The 17,250-nt window shown below is 37.6% G+C and overlaps 2 protein-coding genes across 4 annotated transcripts; both read right to left on the bottom strand.

Moving 5' to 3' along the window:
• Nucleotides 1-2,566: 2,566 nt before the first annotated feature.
• mpp2a (MAGUK p55 scaffold protein 2a) lies at nt 2,567-12,364 on the bottom strand. Of its 2 annotated transcripts, none has more exons than XM_057345722.1 (13): nt 12,233-12,364; nt 8,851-8,899; nt 7,861-7,958; nt 7,521-7,673; nt 7,281-7,436; nt 6,974-7,201; nt 5,214-5,345; nt 4,898-5,000; nt 3,907-3,975; nt 3,635-3,796; nt 3,352-3,554; nt 3,145-3,273; nt 2,567-3,024 (listed from the first exon to the last, which is right to left on the bottom strand). In XM_057345722.1, the coding sequence occupies exons 2-13, from the start codon at nt 8,879-8,881 to the stop codon at nt 2,848-2,850; spliced, it is 1,641 nt and encodes a 546-aa protein (XP_057201705.1). In that variant the 5' UTR covers nt 8,882-8,899; nt 12,233-12,364; the 3' UTR covers nt 2,567-2,847. The 2 variants fall into 2 exon arrangements, with proteins under 2 accessions (XP_057201705.1, XP_057201704.1); XM_057345721.1 differs by having other exon boundaries at nt 7,861-7,961; nt 12,233-12,363.
• A 914-nt stretch (nt 12,365-13,278) lies between these two features.
• Nucleotides 13,279-16,553, bottom strand: pyya (peptide YYa). 2 transcript variants are annotated; one of them, XM_057345741.1, is made up of 4 exons: nt 16,396-16,553; nt 15,627-15,839; nt 14,165-14,245; nt 13,279-13,586 (listed from the first exon to the last, which is right to left on the bottom strand). In XM_057345741.1, the coding sequence occupies exons 2-4, from the start codon at nt 15,812-15,814 to the stop codon at nt 13,562-13,564; spliced, it is 294 nt and encodes a 97-aa protein (XP_057201724.1). In that variant the 5' UTR covers nt 15,815-15,839; nt 16,396-16,553; the 3' UTR covers nt 13,279-13,561. The 2 variants fall into 2 exon arrangements, with proteins under 2 accessions (XP_057201724.1, XP_057201723.1); XM_057345740.1 differs by having other exon boundaries at nt 15,627-15,814; nt 16,396-16,549.
• Between the last annotated feature and the right edge of the window lie 697 nt (nt 16,554-17,250).

Below are 17,250 nucleotides of genomic sequence, written 5' to 3'. Positions count from 1 at the left end.
GCCCTCTCTCGCTCTTGAGATGGTTTCTTGGAACAATCAGGACAATATGAAATAAATGGCTTAGAACACTTCAAGTGCAAGGACAACTTGACCTGCAGCTTAGACAATGACTGGCTCTCAGACTGTAATGGTTCCCATTAACAAACAGTTTTACCTTTTCAACAATATCTGTATACTGTACCGTGTCCATTCTCTCCAGACTGTAAACTGTAGCCACCTCAGTGCTGAAGAGAACAAGGTTGTGCTTGGCACCTTTTACCTCCACATGCGAAGGAACCTTAAGTGAAGTGAAAGTGACCTATCAGTCAGATATGGTGACCCATACCCGAAATGTGACCTCTGCATTTAACCCATCCAGAGAGTAGTGAACACACGCACAGCAAGTGGTGAACACACGTACACCCGGAGCAGTGGGCAGCTATCACTGCAGCGCCCGGGGAGCAAGTAGGGGTAAGGTGCCTTGCTCAAGGGCACCTCAGTCGTTACCCGCCGGCCCTGAGAATCGAACCGGCAACCTTCTAGTCACAAGTCCGACTCTCTAACCATTAGGCCACGACTGCTAAGATAACGCATGTTAGTAAGGGGTGTGGTAGCAGTGTTGGGTGTAATAGATCACTAAGTAACTGTATTTGAATTATTTAAACCCTGAAAAAGTAAAGAAATTAGTTACGTACACTGCAATTTTTTTACAGAATTACATAAAGGAGATATTTTTGTCAAAAGTAAATGTGGTCAAATCATTTTTTAAACTAACTACATACATATACAGTAGTTCTTTGCCTTGGAATTATATAGTTCTATCTGCATTCTGAGTAGTAATTTTTTCAATTTGACATTGTCCTGTCCTGAATTTAAATTAGATCAACTGGGTCATATCTTTACATACAGTGTAAAAAAAATGAAATTTTACGAAAAAAAGATTGCAAATTTATAGGCAAAATGTGTAATTTTAAGGGGGAAAATGTTATATTTACAGTATATTTCTGGATATATATATATTCTTCTGAAAAAAATAATATATAATTTAATAATATATTAATATATTTAATATATTAATAATTAATATATTATTTTCCAAATATATTTAATATATTTTATTCCAAAGCAAAAATGATATAATTCTGAAATGTCATGCCGTTATGCATGGGTCTTCTTGCATGTTTTTCAAAGATATTCTTTTTAGTGACTACTTAGAATAAGTGGACAAGGTAAGTGAGCACATACCCTGTTTTACTGATGCTCTGCCTATATAGAGAAGTGCATTTGGACCTTGGAGATTACAGCTCTATTCTGGGTACTATTTTAGTAATGTCCATGTTTAACAAATGCAGCAATCAGTGACATTAACACATATCATTATGGCATTGGTCATTTAAATCAGACAAAACAATCTATGGTCGACTACATCAAATAGAGATTTCCTATGTCATTGTTTTAAAAGATAATTCACTGAAAACTAGTTTTAGGGCAGATTTGATTCCACATGATTCTTTTCTGTATAGAATCGTAAGTCAGAAGAATAGTAAAGTTCTTCCATATCTGATTCAGTAGTCATTTACTTGCTCATCAGCACTTTATTTCCCCAAACATTTTATTTTAGACATCAGGCATTTACGATTGTTCTTGTAACCATACAGTGATTTTTCAATGACATTATCTATGTAGAAAATGTAATATCAAAACTTAAACCTTACACATAAATATAAACAATATAAACCAATAAACAATAGCTGCCAGTATTTAAGCCAAACATTATTGGCATGAATAATAATCTGTGAATATAAATGAAAGCTTATTTATAATAAAAAAGTAGAGCGGGTCTTTAAGAAAAACACACATGTTCATCAAACAAGCATTTACAGCATTATAATAAATACGCCATAATGTTTGTAGCTGGTGAGAGCAGATAACCTTAATACACAGATACATGCAGTGATTACATTTAACTTTAAACAGGTCTTAAATGTCATGCTTCAACACTGTTCTTGCCTTCATTTCACATTTTTATTTCTAAATAAGGTGTAAAAACGATGTTTGGTCTCTTTTTATGAAAATTATTGCTATGTAATTGTAGCCTATACGGATATGCAAATATATATAAAGTTGACAAAACTTGCTGTGGTGCTCTATAAAAAAACGACCATCGAAAAACTATATGACTGTGTTCTGTAGTACATATTGTGAAATGAGCACCAGTATATCAAAATTTTACTTCTATGCATTATCTGCTGTTTGTATAAGGTTCATATCAATGTATTCCAAGTGTCCAAATCGGATTATTCAAATTTGAATATATTTACCAAAATAGTGTTGTATGAGGCATGTAAAAGAACAACTGTACAGAACTCATGTGGCTGAGTCTTATATTAAAATAGAATTCAGAAATGAAACACTGTTTAGTATACAAAACTCTGGTTTGCGATGCAAAACTAAAATATTGGCACTGTCAGACTGAAACGCTGCATTTTTTAGGTAATAAATACCGTGTTGCCAAAGTTGACAAGTTCAATTAAATATTTGCAAAACCCATAAAAAATTGAGATATCAGTCCGACAGTGACGATTTAGTGTATGCATGTAATATTCAACAATTTGTCATTTCAAAAATGCTTTGAATGTTTATACTCCAAACTAAACGCAAAAACTGTGTAAATTGTGACATTATGTTGTTGAACTGCAAGTTCTCCGTTTTTTTGTAAAGGGTAGGTGGTAGCCATGCATACTCACACATGAACTCATACAGGACCCAGATCTCTCAGACTGGTAACATATTGGCACAAGGTTAATGATATGATCTGGGTTACACTGGCGTCACATGAACACCCAAAAGTTGCTCCTCCATCATGCCCTAAAAGACCCATCCAACTGGTACCCACTGTTGAGCTCCTTTCAGTTTCTCTAATGCCGTCTTGAGGTTTCTGTACGCCTCTTCGAAGTCATCATTTACTATAGTGAGGTCAAAGTAATGTTCATACACTCTTTGAATCTTGGCACTCTCATCCACTGTCCTCTTCAGCTCTGGGTCCTGTTGACAGAAGCATGATGCACATTTTTAGTAGAAGCAAAGAAGTGAATTGCATTCGGTCCACCATATCTTCATACTTTATGAAGTTTGTGTACGGTATAACATAAAGCTGTTACTCACTGTAAGGTGTTTGGTCACCACTTCTGCTTCAATCCCAGATCTATTCATGGCCTTCAGGACCTCAAACTCAGGAGCTTTGATGAACACCACGTATGGTAGAAACTCTGATGTCCTGAGGACCTTTAGTGCCTACATCAAAACAATCTGGAGTCAACAAACCCGAAACCTAACTTTACATTATCCTTCGGGCAGTCAGACTGTTCATACCTGTGGGTTGACGTCCAGGATGCAGATGCGTCCGGCCTCTATTACCTCATGGATGGACTCGATCTTGGTGCCATAGAGGTTACCATCAAATTCACCATGTTCGAGATACCGGCCAGCTTTGATATCAGCTTCCATCTTATTCCGAGATGTGAAGGCATACATCATATTCTCCCTTACTGCAGATTTAGGCTTCCTAGATGTATCTGTGAACAGTTCCATAAGGTCACATGGATTGTGTGTGTGTGTATTCTCTCGCCCTGCAGTACTACACAACACTACTCACAGGGAATGGTGGTGCCGTAGTGCTGAGGATCTGACACAAGCAGTTTATTCTTCAGGCTTCGTCTGCCCACTCCAGGTGCCCCGATCAGAACCAGTGTCTTCCTGCGAAATGGAGGGACTTTTGCCACCTCCTCATAGATGGGTAACTCATGCCTGTCAAACTCTGTCAGAGAATGACAGAGCAAGGAAACAAAAGAGAAAATGACCAGTCAGATGGGTTTAAAAAGACACAATCATCATATTTATGTGATGATATGTTCTTATGAACCAAACCTGCATTTTTTGTAGTCAGATACATAATTTTCTTCTTTTTCTTGCCGACAACTCCAGTACAGAGATTGGCTGTAGAATCACAATTTTCCACAATATTACACTGTTATTTACAGTGTTAGTGCTTTTAAAAACATTGTTAAATATCGCTGCTGTCCTTCTGAAATCTCGTACTTCCATTTTTGTGATTTTTACTTTTTGTCATAAATCATTATTGTTAGTCACCTGTTTGTCACTGGGTTTTGCGAATATCTAACCAATAAAACGTATTTAAAAGTGTTTGACAACTTCTATTTCCTGAAAAACAGTGAATTTAAGCATACAAGGTTTTAGGACAGCCACAATATTAACAATATAACTTTAATGTATGAATGTCTGATCAGAAGAATAGACTAGTACACATGCATAAGAAGAGTGGGGACACATGAAATCCACTCGGGGGCAGTGTACACAAATCAACCATTCTACAATGTTGAACCCAACCTCAAAGCTCAAGTGTGTAACTTTCAGATTGTCACCATACTTTCTACTATCCTTATGCAGAAATGTGTACATTGTAGGACATTATCAAACCCTTTCTCTTTTCTTTTAGGCATTCTGACATGGCTGACACAACAATATTATGTAAGCAATTGTGTGATTGATGAGACTATGTTTGTCTGACAAATAACAGATGGGGACCGGTTAAATTATTTATTTGGCAGTTGTGCTAACAAATGAAACACTACATGTTTAAGGCTGGGAAAAATATATATGAAGAGTTTGGTTCCAAAATGAGATAACTCATGACAAAATCATGTTTTTTTTATTGTGCATTCCAATTAATATCAATCAAACTGCAGTTGGTTTGTTTTGATTTAAGACATAATAACTAAATAAAATACAGCTAACTAATATAATAAAAAACATGATTTTGGGAAAAAAATAAAAACGGATTTATCTCATTTTGAAACCAAACTATTCATATACAGTGTATATACTCATTAATGCCCACCTGCTGGTGAAAGCTCCACATCTCTTTTTACAAAAGCTTTCCTCTTTTCCTCCAAAAGTTGACTGGGAATCAGGCCAGCACTGCCTCCCTCTACATGACTTGCCTGTGGGTACAGATATACAACTCTAATGCACAGCTTTCAGAAGGTAATTCATTCAAACATTACTTTTAACTAGACTTATTTTGAATAAAAAGCAGATGTTACTTCAGAACCTTTAAAAGGTCAATTATCTTACAGTAAATTAAAACTGACTACAATATGAAATGTAATTTTAGCACATACATCAGATATCGCCATTGTTCTAGGCTGACCAACCTGCCACCAGTTGACATCTTCCTGGTTAACAATTTGCAGAATGTCTCCACTTGAGAACTGCAGTCCCGCCTCTTTGCAAGGTATGAGGTTGTCATTGGCTGGGTCATAATCAAAATGGCACTTCACAAAAACCTGTAGATGAAAGGATTTACAGGTTACATTCGTTCAGATTTTTTTCATTCACAACATGAAATGTGTGTGTATAAAATACTGTTTACTTTAAATTTGGTTACTGGGAACATTTTAGTAGGTTAAAATTCGACTACGATTTATTCAAAACAAACAAGAAAAATGTGATTGGTTAAGTCAATTTCTGTATAGCAGAACTAATATTGGGGCTCAAATTCAAAATGATTTCAATAGCGCTTTATACACTTTCGCATTGTTGCAAAGTAGCATACATATACATGTGTACATAAAGATAGCAGAAACAGAAATAGAGATATTATGAAAAAGAATTCTATAACACATAGAATACAGTCGTGGCCAAAAGTATTGGCAGTGACATAAATGTTGTGTTTTGTTGTTTCTGCTTAAACTGTTGTGGTGTTCATTCGCAGTGTTTATAGATTATTAGGCAGTAATAATTATATGGGAGTTATCCGATATAATTGCAAAAAAAGCAACTCCTCAGATGTCAATCCCATATAGAGAACCTGTGGTCAATCCTCAAAAAAGTGAGTGGACAAGCAGAAGCACACAAATTGTGATAATCTCAGAGCACTAACAAGGCAGGAAAGGATCGCCATCAGTCAGGATTTGGCCCAGAAGCTAATATCCAGCATGCCAGAGCCAATTACCGAGGTTGTGAAAAACAAGGCTCAACCCTGTAAATATGGACTCTTTGCATATTATGTTTTTGCCAATAAGCACCTTAAAACTTAAGATATGCTTATTATTGTTTTCCAGTATACCATAGAAACGTGAAAAAATTATCTACAAACAGAGAAGCAGAAAACTTTGCAAAACACAAAATATATTGCTTATATAGCATGATGTCTGCGGGGAGCGCTCTGAGCTTAGAATTTTAGCCCGAACCCAGAGTACTCCACCCTCTTCAACTTGGATAGATAGACCAGCCAAGAGTGAAGTGATGGGGTGGAGGAGGGATGCTGCAAAACTGTCATGGGATTCTTTGCACTGATTGGTTGGATTACTATGCTCCACCCAAACTTTGTTTAATAAACGTCAGACTCATTATGTAATCGGACTGCTCTATTTATAGTGCTGGTAAGATCTGGGATGTATATTAGTGGCACTTTTTGTAATGTAAGATTATAATCAATTTCTACGTAGAAAAATGTCAAATAGTAAAAAGCTTATAGTGGAGTGGCGGCTGCCCACCGAGAAACACTTTTGTCTTTCGGCTCACGATCCTGTCGGCTCTCACTGAAGCACATCTGGCTTTAACTGCTGGGATCACTCCATTCCTCATTCTGGTATCCATGACAACCAGCAGAAGAAAAACAAGAGGAAAGTCGGTATGATGATGTGCACTATACAGTGTGTGGAACAACCACCATTTTAAAATCTTCCCTAGCCTGTTGTGCTCTAGACTTATAATACTGCTTTTGACATGTGTGGGTATATAGGTCACATGACACATTAGTCTGTGTGTCCTTTGAGCCCTGATTACACCTGTATTTAATGCCGCCCACTTGTGACCAGGTCAGACAAGATGGATGTTAACACCAGGTGTAAATGGGACCAACACACAGAAGTATCCTGACACTAGTAGTGTATTCAGCAGTGGACGGTACCTGTCTGGGTGGGTGTGGCTCCTGGTAACTGGGCAGGATTTTGAGCACCACGCTTCCGCTGGCCTCCTGTAGCATCTCCTGCAGCACACGCGGGTCATCACCAACCTCTTTTCCATTCGCCTCTTTGATGATGTCGCCCACGTGAAGCAGGCCCTGCTGATCAATCATGCCCCCGTGGAGGATACGGGCAATCACAAGCTCTCCGTTCTCGATACGGAAGGTCACACCCTAAAACAGCAGCAAAGCCATGGTCATAAATCAGCAGTATTTTACTAACACCGTAAGAGCATGATTTGCATGATGTTACCAAGTGCTCTCCAGCAACTTTGCGAATGCCCACCATGCGTATGGCATCAGCTGGCACCGGGACGCTGTTAATGGGCGGTTCCATAAAAGCACAGGGGCTGGAGGGCGGAGTCTCACACGTCTGAGCAGCAACAGAGTCGTGGGTCTCCAGCAGTGACTGATCAATGAGAACAAAGCATGCCGGTTATAATCAGATGATTCCCATGTCATTTGACACATTTGTTGAGACGCAGCTGTGTACCTGGAAGTGTGGCTGGTTTAGAATGCGAGTGAGCTCAGCAGCTGTGTTGCTGTGGTGTGTGAAGGGACTCAGCTCCTTCAGGATGTCCTGCACCAGCTCCACATTATTGTCCCTTACGGCCTCTGGCCGTGTCTGCTCCAGACTCTCTGCGCTCTGGGAGTTTTATGCAAAAAAAGGTTTTCTTTACAAACAGGCTGTGGCAGCACCTAGCGCTACAAAACAAACCTACAGTCGGGTAGCGTACACTTGGCTTTAGGAGATGCTATAAAAAGGTGCATGTCTATGTGTAATGTGCACACTAAAAAATGTAACTGATGCTGGGGTAGAGGAGAAAACTGACCACTGGGCTCTCCATGATGCCCTTGAGGAAGATGAGGTCCAGGTCATTGGCAGTGGTGGAACTTGTGCTGTCACTCAAAGTGTCCAGCACCTGCGGCACTGCTGGAGGACAGAAACAGTCTGGTCAAACATCTGCCTCTCTTCTATGTACACGCACACACACACACACACACACACACACACACACACACACACAGTACAAGAGGCCGGATCTGTTTACTATTGAATTACATATTGGAAATATGTAAATAGCAGGCATTTAATAGCAATACTGAAATTTGTTTAAAGTTAAACTAAACATTATAGTGTTAAATCACAAGATTGTGTAACATTACAGCACCTTAATATAACTATCATAGTATACTATAATATAACTATATTAATATAACTAATTTTAGAATCACAGCAGAAATTGTAGGGCAAGAAAATGTGGGTTTCTAGGGAATTATATCATTTATGCTATGTACCTCTGTATATAAAGAAAAATCTTCAGTGCAAACAGTCCAATTATGTACAAATGACAATGACCTTCATATTGACAATTCAAGTCTGTTCTATTATTTTTGCACTGTGAATTCTTGGAATGATTTAAACAATGCAACATCAGTTTGCAGTACTAAAACACAGCCATATGCATTAAGATAAAATATCCATAAAGCTGCACTGTTTTTGAATTGTCACCAGATGGAATGACAAAAATAATCACAGATTGTTCCGCTCCAAACTAACAGCATTGGTTGGGCCAATGTCGCTTTGAGAGGCTGGTTGGGATACTCAATATTTCACAATATTTCCATACCACTTCAAACCCAGGGTGGTTACATCTATCAGGAAAATATACTTCAAGTTGTCTTTGCGCATTAAAATGACAGGGAAGATAGTATTTAAAAACAAAAAAATTTGCTGTTAAAGCATTGAACCTTTTTATATAGACATTCGTGGAGATGTTCATTACATTTTGTGTTGTTTCATATTATATAAGAACTCTTACCATGCTCTGTGCCGGTGGCTGCCACAGGCATGGTGTTTGAAATCTGCAACTAAAGCATCAAAGAGAGAAAGAGAGAGATTTATAACATTAATATTCAAAACAACCATTATTGTAAAGAGTGCAAGAGGTTAAAGTAAATAAAGGAAAGATGGGAATGAAAACAAATGTAAAACAAGATAATATTATTTCTGGGCTTCTGCAGAAAACAGAGGAGAGACTGGGGGGGGGGTTGAGTGTTAAGCTGTGGTTGCTAAGACTATGTATACAATGTAAATGAGAAATGCAGCCTTTGTGTGTGATGTGAGGGCAGGGAGAGGAAGAATGATGTTTGGGGGGGTATAGATTCAGCCCTGTCCCCATAACGAAACAACAATGACAGGGAGCAGGTGCACTAGAAACTGGATTCACAGGGGCGGTAGGAGAACAAGGGAGCGCCTAAGAGCAGTACTGAGCATAATGGGGACATATTTTAGATTTATTTACTACACGCTTCTTGGAATACTGGATTCTGATTGGTCAATTGTGTCATTTTGTGTCACATAATGACTGTGACAGTGTATAATTGACTGTTGTCTCTGGCAACTGATCTCCTACAGACATAGTTTTGTGTCTCTTGGATCTCTCTGCAATCTCAGTCTTGTCCAACAGTGAAATAATTTGAACTCAAATCAGTATTTTATGTCGCCGTGTTTATTTATGTGCTAAATAGCAACCCTTACTGACACAACCCTTCGAAATAATTAAAGCCCCTATTTGTGTCAGGTTCTGATAATGGGTGACTGTACATTATCTCTGATATGAAATGGTAATCAAAAACAAGAAGTGTAAACAAAACATTCCACTTGATTAACTGTGTTAGCAAAGTCCCAGTAAGCAGGTACACTAATCCGATACAGACCGTAAGGATCAGAGGAGTTTGACCTGACACACACACATGTGTACACCTATAATAACTAAGCATACTACTTATAATTGTATTAACCTGTACATCTGTTATGTTTTTAAAACACTTTTTTATGAACAAAAGCTGCTCTGTCGATCATATTACAAAACAGGATGTATTATGTAATCACTGACACTGTTCTCATGCAGTACATAGAGGGCAGTAAATTACTTGTGAATACTCTAGAGACGATTACTCTGCATTACTTAAGCTTAAAGGGGGGTGGATCCTACCACGGGAACATTAAAAGAAAGAAAAAAGAAAGTTCCTAGAAACAGTAATGCCAACCATTTCCACATACGTTGTATGACGAAGGTTGTTGCCATGGCAATGCTTTTCTCCCATGTATTACATAGATTATTACAGTACCTGAAAGAATGGTACGTCCCTTAAAGGGGAAAAGCAACTGAATTACAATCTGGCTTCTTGGAATTCAATTAAATTCCTTAAAATGGAATGTCTTTGAAGTTAAGTTACAATTTATTCTGGATAATTGCAATGTTAATATGGTGTCAAATGTTATAACCTTGGACAGATACATTCTTAAAATGAACATTCAAATGAATTTTGATCAATTCTTTCTTTATGCCTATTTTACGCAGACGAATTCTAAATATATGTAATGTCATTTGCATTAAATAAGACATTTTACATAGACACAATGGCATTGCGTGGGATGTTCGATGATGTTGCATTGAGCTGCTAGTGTGAAACTGTTGTTTACGTTGCTATGAGATCAGTCCCAGAAGGCTGGAGAGGTCCGACTTTACACGCCACTGGCTCATTCTCACACTCTTGAGCTTTCACAAAATGACAGGGCTGAAAGTGATGCTGCTATAGTGGGAAGTGTCAGGTCATGGAAATGGAACTGAGAAAATGTCACATTATTTTCAGCGACTTTTCTCCACATTCTTGACTGACTTTTTAAATGACAGCGTGCTCTATTGCCGGATGCTTTAAGCACTTTAAACACTCTGATTTCTGTTTGTCCAACCAGTTATTCCACCATCTTTAATCACAGAAAATCACAGGGCTCAATTTGCTTGCTTTTATTAAGCCACACAAAACAAACAGGTTTATTAGTTAAGCTTCAGGCCCATTCTGCCATGATGACATTAACAACGTAGGATCATAAATTGCTCATCACTGGACATTGTAAATAATGAATAATATCAAATTTAAGTACTCTAAAGTCTAAAGACAAAAACAAAATTAATTAAACAACCCAAATAGTGTGTGTTTAGTTCAGGTTAAAAATGTATGTGTTATACAATCTTTTAAACCTATTGCTTTGGCACCCTGAACTCATGATGAGAGTTATTTGACGTCCCCGGCATCTCTCCAAAAGCATTCATCCAAACAGCAGGAGATGCTCAACCTCACAATCCAAATTCATTCATACTCAGACCTGCTCCAGTGCGTTTTGGTCAGGTGTGAATTCAAGCTTTGCATCTGAGAAAATGTGTGCAGGGGGCCCCCTGCCGTCCTTTATAAAATAGGGATGGCGAATTTATCGTGGCAACTCCTGAGCCCCCCACATCCTCTCATTCCCATCTTTCCTGAGTCTCCTGTGCTAATGACACCCCGGTCTGTCCCAGCCCACATCCCATGCAGCCATGCTCTCCATCTGCTCCCTGCAGAGCCAGAAAAAGGCACGGCCCATCTGTCTTCAAAAGACACAAATAAGCCTGCGTCCCCTAAAGAACCATGCCAGACTATTCTTCGCTTCCAATCACCTGGTTTTCATAATACGTAAACATTCTTGTGTATTGATATTTCTATAATCTGCATTTTAACAGTGTGGGGGAAAGCTCTGTCCAAAACATAACATAAACAATATTTTTTCTTTTATTCTAGTTTTAAATAGGCTATATTAACACTGTAAAGAAAGACATGTCTAAAGAAGGACAAGATGAGCAACACTCGTCTCTCCTTTGGAGTTCACATAGTCAGAGATTCTTAAAAATATATAAAATAAATTAAAAATGCTCTTTTGTACCTGTGTTTCATTCTCAATAAGAATTAGCTCAAATGCCGCTTATAAAAAGAGCAGTAAATGTAATTCTGCGCTTGTTTTGGGGTGCATCACTGTAAGCGCACCATTTCACTCATCGCCAACAATATGGACGGAAGCAAAATACTAACAAATATCTGATGCAGCCCTAAAGATAAGAACTATTCTCATCTGCTCTTAAATATGATGAATGGAAGAAAACAATGCTAATGGCGCAAAGCATTCATCTCGAACGTAAATGCGCATTAAACAACAAATTAACATTTTCTTTAATCACATAATATCAATACGACGGCAACTGTAGTATCAATTAGACAATTTTTAACGCGCATAAAATATCTTAGCGGTAACGTTTGAGGAAAGCACCCGGGGCTTTAACATAAACACTCTTAAAACATGTGTATTATTAAGTAAAAGAAACAAACCTTTGCCGTATCGCAGACGCTTGGTTACGTTGTTTTGATTATGTGAGGTGTCTGGACCGCTACAAAGCATCAAATCGGAGCCTAGCCATTGCGTACACTTAAAGCGGCAACACTGGAACGTCTCAGTAGGTGGGACCCACCAGCCTGATGTTAAGCTACGGGCCCTGATACAAACAGAACGTTCTCGACAGCCCAAGCTTTAAATATTCCACACTCATTTACATAACATTGCCTATCACTGCCTATCGGGCACAATGGACATCGCTCATGTGTGTTTTAAAAATAAAATCGTAGAGCGCTGTTCACAGTTTTGTATTGTTGCCTAGCTTTATAGAAAATCATAGCAGTAGGGCTATTAAAAAAGTGTAAATAGAAAAGGTATAATATGAAAACATACAGAAATATGCAGTTTTTCCAGAAGATAAACATGCTGTATTCTTAAAAAACAAAACAATTATCTATAGATTTAAATTGGACCGTTATATTGATCGATCAATTACAAAATTATGATTGCACGCATATTAGTTCAATGTTACCAAAACCACGTATTTTATTTTGCTAAATTAATTTTAACTATTTAATATTTTTCAGAGATCATTTCATTGAAACATTCTGAAGTAAGTTTTTTAACCATCTACGCAGATGTGCCTGTGGAAAGGTAGGTCCCATTTTAAATGGACTTATTATAACCTACTCCTTTTAAAATTAGTTTTCATTTGTAAGAGTTTATGACGTTTTTAAACATAGGACGTTAGTTCATAAATTGTAAATGAATCCCTAAAATGTTATATTATTGACGTGTGGGATCAAACGTAGTCCTTTTTCACGTTGTGGGGTGACATCTGCTGGTCATTCAGAAATATCTTCATAAAGTTAAAAACAAAAGTATATTGACGTGATATGGTAATAATAACGATGTCAATGATCACGTCAAAATAGCTATTTTATGACATTCCACGTATTAAGTAGAGGTTTTATTTTCCTTCCTTTCTCTGTGTAGCAAAGAGCCCATGTAAAAGACCACCAAAACAAAATCAACTCATCCAATAAACGTTTAATCACCTAGAGTAATTTACACGGTACAAACAAATAAACATATGTTCTGTATGACACAATGAAGTATACACATATACATTTCCTTTAATATTTTCTATTATAATTTATTATATACAGTTAATAAGAGCTGTTCTGGGCACATGAAAAGAAAAAGACTATGCATTCAATAAAGGGCTGAATGTGATTCTCTGATTGTGTTTGGCTCTCATATGGATGTCTGGAGGCACAGGGGGGTTTAGCTCAGGACAGTCAATGCACAGGGGTCACTGAACTTCACCACATATAAGAGTCATCATATCTGAAATAGAGGGATGTATTTGGTAATTAACAAGTTGCATATTGGTAATAATATGGCAGACATTTGATGTGGTTACATTATAAGGAACAAGAGGAAGTTTCATCTTTTTAACGCAATAATTCAATCCTCTCGTTGGCTTTGAAATTTCCTTTTTTTATTGGTCTTTTTTAATCCAGCCTAGTTTCAAGAACACAGCAGTATCATCTTTTTTAAAGACATTAGGGTGTTTAAAGGTCAATCAGACATTCTGTGTGCGTCAAATTCACTAGCACACTCTCATCCTGACAGGCAGAAAGAGAAAGCCAGAGATCCCATCTGTCCCCTGATTCCTCAACAGGTGTGAACATTTAAATTCTTATTTCTTCCCATTAACACAAGACATCACTCCTCAGGAGTGTGTTCCTTAAGGATTTGTGAAACTAACTGCATTTTGGATGCTTTTCTCCTCATACCTTCCGAATATGAATCAGAATCTGTTCATCTTATTTCCTGCCCTGTTGTTGACATCTCATTTAAAATGGCATGGAATTGAAAGCTATAACAATAAGGTTTTTCAATACTAAAGGCAGGGCTCCCACCTTGATTTCTGTTTGCGCTCTGTGTCATCCCCAAAAAGCAGCTCCGCCATCACATCTTCTGAGGTGGACCTTTTTCCATACCTAGGAGTACAAAATGTGACAATTTATTCCCTCATTACCTCATCGCAAGTATGTAGTTTAGCTCAGTACATTTCTGCTGCTATAATAATGATCTCAAATTGCTCACATAATGAGCTCATTGTGATGTGTGAAAGTGTTGTGAAGTGAAAAGCCAGAATGTGAAGAACTAATCAGAGCCCTTCATCCGTCAGTCACCAATCACTGACATAGATATAAAAACATTTGAAACCACACTTAGTGGTTAAGTGTTTCTAGACCATTTGTCAGCTGAAGATTCTGGAGATAGACCAGAAGATTCTAACAGTGGAGAACATAGCACATATTTTAATGGTTCTCTTTTGTGATCACACAGATGAAAGTTATAAAGTTTTAAAAGGAAACACGTAATTCTAAAAGTGAGCTGCTCTGGATCCCTTAAATTAATTGATATTTCTCAATATTCATAAGTAAAAAAAAGACACTTCTGTTTAAGACTGTGTATGACTTGATAAAAAGTTTCTGTCTTTCTCGTGGATTTTCTCTCAGAACATCTTCAAGATAAATATTGAAAGATATGCACTCAAATACACAAAGCAATTCCATGCTTAATTTCCTCCTCAAGAGATGCCTACAAGTATCATCATTGAATCTGAGCCCAGTCTAATGTAACAGTTATTTCTGAAAAATTACTTTTACAGAATCTCACCTGCTCCCCATTTCAAACCTTGGTAATACATATACTCTATATACACAGAGCTTGGCTTTAGATGCTTGAGCTGTCAAGTCTGTTTGATATTATTTATAATAGGCCTTCTGAAATCTATCCCCATTTTTTGTGACTTGTTAAGGCAGTGCTAGGTTGTCTGATTGATGAAACAGGGTGTCAGAGAGAAATTAGGCTCTCAAAATAACAATATAGTATGCACCATAAAAAGTTCACACCTGGAATTGACATTGTGGGAAGGAATGAGTTGCTCATTGTTTGCATCTCAAATGTCAAAGGCCTGTTAGGAGACCATAAATATGTAAATAAACAGTGCTATAGGGCAAGGCAAAGAGAAACGTCAATCTTTGATAGAATAGTGGCCTTATCAATCTTACAGGCTTCTCAGAGATGCATCTATGCGAGTTTTATTACATGGATTTGTTTTATAGCGAGCCTTTGGCCACTCATAAGTGGACCATGATGAAATTACATAGTCCTACTTTAGAGCATGGTCATTTTTTCTGATGTATTAATGGAACAAGGAGCACATCTACCAACGGGAAATTATTTAATTCATGGTCACCTGGACGATGTCTAAAGAGCTGGGTGAACATTAAAAATTTTAAGCAAACTTCAATAAAAGTTACAAGTAATGTATATGTTGGCACATTGGTCTATACAACGTGGATCTCTTACCTTTGTCTCGTGATGAGGTTGATGTAATGTCTCAGCGCAGTGTAATATTTGGCTAGTTCATCCGGGGGAGCGTCATCTCCAGGGTTCTCTGGTTTGGGCGGATAGGCTTCCACAAAGGTCCCGAGACACAGGAGCACGCACAGGACGAGAGTAGCGATGACGGTCCAGGGCTTTATCATGACAGCCATCTGACAAAAAAAGAAACTATTTTTTCTAGCATAAAATAAAACAAAACACGAAGTTACATAAAAAAAACTGGGGTTTATAAATCGTATGATATTGTGTTAGTAATTTTGTGAAACACAAAATTAAATCTAAAAAAATCTGTTTTTCGGAATTACTTGTCAGAACTATTTTAGATCAATTGTAACAAATAAAACATCGAACAATTACAACCAAAACCACTTCAAACCAAATGAAAAAGCAACCAACTGCTCAAGGATGGGCTACACATACAATAACATTTGTAACTTTCTGTAAAACGAAAGTGTAACCATTAATAAAACCTATTGTCTATTGTCCCCTGTAATTTTTTAACATCAACAGTTTTTAGTAATTCGCGAATGTGAGCTCGAATGTTGAGCGCGAGCAGAGGTGATTGCTGTCCGTGGTCCTGAAAGTGTGCACGATCATAAAAATGTCAAAAGCTCATGCAACAAAAATCGTATGTAACCTGTATAATATAAACATAATTCGCAACATTAGTAAAAACAATATATTTTCCTCTAGTCCCTTGATCACTTTTAAACAAACGAATTAATATACTTACTTTCAGAAGCTAAGGAGTTTAGGTTCTGTTCTTTCTCTGGCTTGGCAACTTGAAGTCTTGTTCTAATGCTCTTTTCACCTCACTCCCTTGTAAGGTCTTCGAGAAATAAGAAGTTGTCCACTCACTGTTCAATCCTCCCCACACCTCAAGTGCTTTATATACTGTGCTGTGCCTTGCGTAAACAGGAGACGGGCGGTGGGAATGACAGGAGCTCTGCCCCTAACACCATGACTAACGTCACTCATAAAGACATTCTCATTACAACTCACGCGACATCATTGCGATCGTTGATGATGCTCAGTTGTAGCAACATCAATTTATTGAACCACCCAACTAAAACATGTTTAACACCGATTATAGGCTATCTTCATATAAATACATACATCGTTTTAAGATCTATTAGTCTATTTTAAGCTCTGTTATCTGATTAATCTATCTTAATGTTGGTTTCCTGAAAGTTGATTATTAGAAATCTGCCTAACTAAATGAACATATAGCAAGATGTGTATGTTCAGTGTGATTTTAATTAAGTTCAACGCGTCAGTACGAAGTTTTAACGTCTGTTATATATCTAATAAAATTAATTAAGTTGGAGTGGCTTTCAATAAGCAGCTAATACCAGATGACGCTCCTCGCAAAGTTTGCAACCATTAATTGCAATAGACAATCAAAATCCAGGCGCGTGCAATCAAGTCGTTTGTGCTCATCTCTGAACTGACCTCTAAACAATCTGTGTAAACCTCAAATTATCTTCTGGGACTGTCACAACGCCTCCTCCACAATTAAAGAGCAAAATTGTTGCCCATCAAAGATAACAGTAACCTCATTAGCGCTTACTGGTGGGCTCAAATAAGT

The sequence above is a fragment of the Triplophysa rosa genome, linkage group LG11 (genome assembly GCF_024868665.1).
Source record: "Triplophysa rosa linkage group LG11, Trosa_1v2, whole genome shotgun sequence".
Classification (NCBI taxonomy): Eukaryota; Metazoa; Chordata; class Actinopteri; order Cypriniformes; family Nemacheilidae; genus Triplophysa; species Triplophysa rosa.
This window is presented reverse-complemented; position numbering and strand designations above follow the sequence as displayed.